Source organism: Taeniopygia guttata, chromosome Z (assembly GCF_048771995.1).
Source record: "Taeniopygia guttata chromosome Z, bTaeGut7.mat, whole genome shotgun sequence".
Taxonomy (NCBI): Eukaryota; Metazoa; Chordata; class Aves; order Passeriformes; family Estrildidae; genus Taeniopygia; species Taeniopygia guttata.
Window position 1 is genome coordinate 57,063,484 of NC_133063.1, and position 6,826 is coordinate 57,070,309.

A 6,826-nucleotide genomic window follows, 5' to 3' on the forward strand; every position below is an offset into this window, starting at 1 on the left:
TTTTTACTGGTCCCAAGGGCTTTTATTTTTTTGCTTTATCAGCTGTTCAACACTGAATAAAGTAGACTCGTGTGCAAGTACAAAAGTCAGCAAGTATGAAAAAGTAATCCTTTGGATTTAACATTAAAGTGACAGAGAAACACAGAGAACACTGGAAAGTTATTTCTGAAAGACCTTGCTCTGACAGAACTGTACCTAAAATCCAGTTGTGATAAATCCAACAATGTCCAGTTCTGTAAAAGTCTGTGAACGCAGTGGCTGAATGTCAATTTTATATCAGCTCATAATTTAAATTCAGCCTTCATCATCACTGCTGCTCCATGCGTCTTCATATGCTGGATTTACACATTGTTGAGGCAGAGACTAGGGAAAATAAAAATTCTCAGTGTTTTGCTAGATTAAAAATACTACAATAAAATAAAGGCAAAGCTAAATGCACTTTTTAAATGACCACATGTAGACAAACTATTATATCTCTCATCAGTACTGGATTATTTTTAACTACTTTTTTAGACATTCTACTGATTAAAGACATGATAAATTATTAAAAGAAATAATACTGTATTTAATTTCAATTTCAGCATAAAATATCTGGAGGACTGACTGGAAGTATTACAAATATTTGGGCAAAATATAACAAATGTTATAACTATGTTTATTGTGTGCCACTGCTTTAATTTAGATTACAATCGCCTCGGCCCATAATAACTTAGCACTACAGCTTCAGGAAGCAGCCCTGGCCTCTAACCACATCCAAGAAATATTTCTCACCTCAGCCCCACTACGGTGCAACTAAAAGGTTTGTGTAGCTATGCAGTGCACTGAATCACAGTGACTTCGGGTAAATTTTTTTTCTTGTTTACTTCTATTCTGGGTTCAGATTCTGGTCATACAAGCACTCAAATGCCTATTCTAGCACCTGAGAGGAAACATGGATGAATGGCCTGTGGACAGCAAAACAGTTTCCTACAGAGACATCTCATCTACAGGGCTCATCTACAGCATTTGCAAACAGCAGCTGTAGCTTAACAGATTTCAAAACAATGGCATATATTACATACTGCCACTGTGTCAAATTTAAAGGAGCAGTTCTAATCAGAGCTAAGTAAATAATCTTGTTGCTGTGGGCTTTTGTTTTTCAGACTAAGAAAAATACAATTTCTTCACATCAAAATTTTCACAACAAAAATACTAATTTAAGGTCAACACAATCTGGGTTTAGGGTACCAATCTTTGGAACAATATTTTTCTTGTCTGCTTAGGTGCAGGATAGTTTTGAAACACAAAAACTTAAAAAAAGCAAACATTACAACAATTTTATGGTTCTTATAATTTCTTCATCTGAAATGGAACGATGCTGAAATTTTAAAAACCGAAATTTTCATATGCTATGAGCCAAAACATTCATACACCTTCATTTTTCAGCATCAGTACGCTGTGATTCTGTGAATGGTTTCAGTCCCTTAAAATACAGACTTCTTCCCACTCAGGCTGTTCACTGAAATATTTCTTGTCCGAGAGAGAGAAAGTACTCTACTGAAAAATCAGTCTTACATATGATCTTCCCTGCAATCAGCCTGAATGTCTTGCCTTGGGCATAAAAATAAACATATTTAGAAACTCCTTTATTATATTTTCACATCAAAAATATTTGCATATGAAGTGTGGTATCCCTAATCTTACTGGGGTATCCCTAACCTTAATATGCAGTATATTCTTAAACAATTTAAAATACAATCTAGCACCTCTATAATTCCAAAACAGGACAAACTACAGAAAGCAGTTTGGAAATTTTGAAATTAAAGAAGCAGAATTTGAAAGACCCATAGTCAAATAACATGAACTACTCTTATCTAAGTAGGCAGCTAGCAACCTGCAAAAGACTTGACTAGACTACAAGAGAAAACGTCATCTCAAAACCCTGTAAGAATCAAAAGATTGCACAGAAATAACAGGTGATTATCCTCTTAATTAGAAATTGTTAAAAATGTTGGTGGTGAGTCACATACTTCATACTGACTTTCCACACAACCTGCCCAAGTATAACAGCCATAAAATAATACAGTTCAAACTCAAAGATTCACTACCTTTTCAGAAATATCATCCGGAACTGGCTCTCGTGGAGCTGGTATCCACGCAAGGATATTGCAGTCTTTGCTACCACTATAAAGTTCCTGTAAAAAAACAAGCAGAAAGTACTTTCACACAAATTACTGAATATGAAATAGATACCCATACAGGCAGAAAAAAAGATAGTGAATATTATTTAAAAATAAAGGCAAATAGTAAATTTCTAATTTATATTATAAATCTGGATAAGTAGTATTTAAATAATATGCCAAAACAAAATTAGTATGTTCTTATATTTTTTCTTAGATTGCTCACCAAAATAGCAAAACCACATGGAAATGAACTGTATTGCTTAAATATATTTTTCTTCTTCCCTCTCTCTTATCTCCTGAAAAGACACCTATTTTAGCAGTTAGGCACCTTAAGAGATAGTTTATTGTCAAGTAAAAAAATTTGCAAGCAAGCAAAAACACACACAAACAAAAAAAAAGACAAATATTTTATTATAATTAAAAACCAGGAATAAACTCAGAACAATCAAGGATCTAGTAAGACACACCAGAAAAGAGAATAGGTATGGAACAAAGAAGTATTAAGTAAATATAGTTTCAGTATGCCTAGGGAAGGAAAAGAAAAAATAGAGTACAGTATGAGGCTTGTACCCCGTTGGGAAGGCATAGATCAGAAAAACTAATTTATTACTTTTAATATAAATAACTCTCATTAGTTATTATGGTAATGATTAAGGACTGAGATCCCACTGCACAAGGCACCCTGCAACACATGGCAACAAACAGTTCTTACACCAAACAGCTGTAAGTCAAATATATCTTAATTTTCTTACTGTTCTGTACTAAAGGAAATACAGACTTTATTTCTGTAAAGTCTGCATTTATGGACTTCTCTGTCACTTTATGATGAGAACATTTTGCTGGTGAGAAATACTAACACCATCTCTGCAGTTAATTTTGCACCTATAACACTTGCATTTTCTCATGTGCTACTTAAATCAACTGGTATGAAGATACTCTCATATGCCTTCAATATTGAATTACATTCCTGCCTATTATATATGATGTCTGATAACACGTGAGTATTGTCATGTGTTTAAACTGCCTGAGTGAGATACATAGGTTTTTTTTGTGGTATTCAGGCTGACAGTATGAAGTATGAAAGCTTTGCTTTAAGTATGCTGGCTTTTACACTTAAACTAGCAACTCTGCGTATGTGCATGTTATGAGTATGTTGATTCAATGTAAGCTCAATACATTATCACAGATCTGTCTTTGCAGGAAGTTTCCTACATAATTTATGTATAATTAGAACTGCATGAATTATGTTGACATTTGGGGCAGAAACTTAATGCTCAATTTATGTGGGTAATCCTATTCAAGTGAGATGCCATACTTTTCGAAAAATGGTACTATGCATTAAGTTGTTCATGCATAAAAAACATTCAAGATTAGAGTTTACAATTTTGAGATAACCATCCTACTTACCTTGCTTAAAAGAAGATATGGTACACCAAAATATAGGTCAAATTCTACTTTATTCTGTCAGCAATACTCTGCTTGGGCCTTCTGTCTTTGATAGACTATAGACTATCACTAAGAACTTTAAAAGATCTTTCTATGCCAAAATATCTCCTTATGAGCAATGTCACAGTGACATCTGCATACTTCCATTTTAATCCTTCTTACCACTTGTCTCACTTTCTGATCCTGGTATGGCAAGATCTCCAGCTAATATCCACTGCATTAAGCAATACTTACCATTAATTATTACTGCCTGAACTGGTGACTCACACCGTAAGTCAATCAAAAGAAGAGCTAGTGACCTCTATGTAGAATTATGTTATAATACAAGACTGACACATATATTGCACTACAAACATTCTCTATGCATGTTTATAGTACAATATATGGAAAGACTACAAATAAAGCCCAATTTAACTTTCAGTTAACTTTATGTAATAGCCTACTACTGGATTTGCCAGATACCTTTGCAGATGTCACTAGCATTTCTTGAACAGTATGATTTAAATAAGAATTGCTTCCTGTTGTATACCTACTATTTTATGACATGTTATTAATACATGATGATTTATGTGACTTCTTTTTCTGAAAGGGAAATGTAGGTCTCATTTGTTTATTAAAAGCATTCTAAGCAGATAATATGGCACATGGGCATCTAGTGTGTTAGATCCAACTGTAAACATCATCTAAGATATTGCACAATGAAGATTTTCTCTTCCACACTACCCTTGAAATTACTGACCTCCTGTTAAATTCATGCTTCTTATTAAAGGGCCAAATTCTGCAGTTCTTATTACTCAAGCAGTCTAATGTCTTATTAACTTTACAGTGATATTTATGTAAGAGCAGTACAGGCAAACAATATGTGTTTTTTATGGTTCTGTTCCTAAGATCAGACAAGGCATATATACACACATTATCTAAAGCTCATACCATTCTCTGGAGACACCTCCATACTGTACCTCAAACATAAAGAATATTTCACACAAACATGCTAATTAATTTGGATAAGAACAGATAAAGACTAGTATAACTGAATTTCAAATAACTACCTGCTTGGTTATCAGTGATCACATTTGATTATACAGGTCCAAGCAAACATAAGACACTTTACTCATCTCAAATACATAATTAGTGCAAAGTTTAAGTTTCTTCTTAGAGCCTATTCTAGTTATGATGTGAAACAAAGACAGCAATTGAAACACAGTTAATGAACAGAAATAATACGAAGGACTGACAGCAATCAATATCAATAAGAAATTTTGAACACAGTAAAAACTAGTGAGAAATAGCTAAGGACCAGATTTGAGAATGGGCAGTCACCACGGTTAAAGACAGCAGGAAAAGTTTATAAGACTGTTAATATGAAGAACACTTAACAATGACAGAGAATACTAGATGGAAATGACCAAAACTACAGAAAATACATAAATCTTGTTTCTCGCGAAGACAGGGTACTGAAGTCCAATTAAGTGCTAACAAGTAACAAACAAGTTACAAGGCCATATGCTACACATTTCACCAGTGTATACATAGCTCATATCAGACAAACTTAGAAGAGCCATCAAGGAAAACTTCCAGCTTGCTTAATTATGTTTTAATATATATTTAAAAGTTACAAAGCTGAAAGTGAGCTGATACACCATTCAGAAAAAAAAAAAAAGGCAGAATAATATAGACAAGAATGAACTGACATTTTTTTAATCCTAAACATAACAATGGAATAGATTATTAAATTATTAAGTTACTGTAGAGTTAAAATATAGGTATATAAATATCACTCCAACAGAATTTGCAAGAGCAGGTTTTGTTAAGTAGAAGCGATTTTACTTAAAACTAGTAACAAAATGGAAATATACAGTTGTGAGTAACTTTGCATCATGATTTAAAAATGCTTGAGAGAGTAAAATAGAAGAGGTGGCTATAAATTTAACAAACAATATTACATTCTCAGGAAAGAAATTTTACTGGCAGAATTGTAATTTCCATTGGAATTAGATGAAGACTGATGAATGCACTTAATTGTGTCAAGACAGGAGAAGACACTTAGAAGTGCATGTGTGAACACAGTGAAAATAAGTAGCACTACCTTTGGTGTTGATATCCTGATTAGAGTGTGTGGATTTGGCACAGCCTTGGCAAGGTTTTTTGGTAGCAGGAGAGAGCCACAGGAGTAGCTTCTGTAAGAAGCTTCGACCACGTCCAGCAGAGCCCATCTCTGATGGCTCTGAAGATGGATGTGCTGCTGGCCCAATTAGAGAGGCTGGTAATGCCTCTGTGATGATATTTAAGAAGAAAATCAAAACAGCACACACACATTTTTTTCTCTGGGGTGGTGAGGCAGCATGGATGCCACTATTTTGGTGCAGCCCATGGCTTCCCCTTGCCTAGCAGAGAAACCACTGCTCTCCCTCCCTGCATGAATAGAAGATAACTCCACTGATGAACTGACCAAACCCCCATGCCCTGCCTCCCTGCACTGCCAGTGGGAAGGAGGGAGGGGATGAGGCAAAAAAAGGTGTTTAAAAGGCTTATTTTACTTCTCATTACTCCTCTTATAACTGTTAATACTAAATTTACTTTATACCTTCAAATGTGAGCCCTTAGAATGTTTGTCTCCCAATCCTTACCTCAGCTCAATTAACTTTGTTAAATATTGTTTTCTCTCTCCTCTGCTCAGCTGTAGCATGAAAGAGTAAGTAAATGACTCTTGTGGGTGCCTGGTATTTGGCCAGTGACATATAACAATGTTGTTTCTCCAACTATTTACTACAACTAAAAGCGAAGTATTTACATAAAAAGAAAATCCAGTCACACTTCTACAGATAGAACTGAACTATGGAAAAAGGTGCTTCTGAAAGAGAATCAGGTGCTACATCAGATAAGCAAATGAAGTTGTTGACATCACAAGCTTCTAGATACAGTCACTGATGTACTTCTTGTGTGCATATGCACACATGAGAGATCCTTTACCATGGATCTTAGATGCCAAGGAAGAGACACTACATGTAAAACAAGTAAAACATGTTTTACAGAGAGATCTAATTAGCCTCACACCTCTTCAGTTTATCAAAACGAACACCAAAGATAACTTTATATAAACACACTAGAAGTTTTGTTGGGAAACTATTCTTGAAAAGACAAAAATCTTTTCAAGAATGTTCTGGAAAAGATGTGCTTTAGCCACAATATGAATATTGTATTTGACGTATCTCACTGAC

The 6,826-nt window shown here is 34.5% G+C and overlaps 1 protein-coding gene across 2 annotated transcripts in view; it reads right to left on the bottom strand.

The window, feature by feature from the left end:
* Positions 1-6,826, bottom strand: part of ERCC8 (ERCC excision repair 8, CSA ubiquitin ligase complex subunit) — a 30,029-nt gene continuing 23,203 nt past the window's right edge. For both annotated transcript variants that reach the window (XM_012577654.5, XM_002188371.5), the window contains 2 exons: positions 2,088-2,174; positions 1-363 (listed from right to left, as the gene is read on the bottom strand). In XM_012577654.5, the coding sequence (XP_012433108.1) occupies positions 295-363; positions 2,088-2,174 (156 nt within the window). In that variant the 3' untranslated portion in view covers positions 1-294. The remainder of the gene's footprint in view (positions 364-2,087; positions 2,175-6,826) is intronic.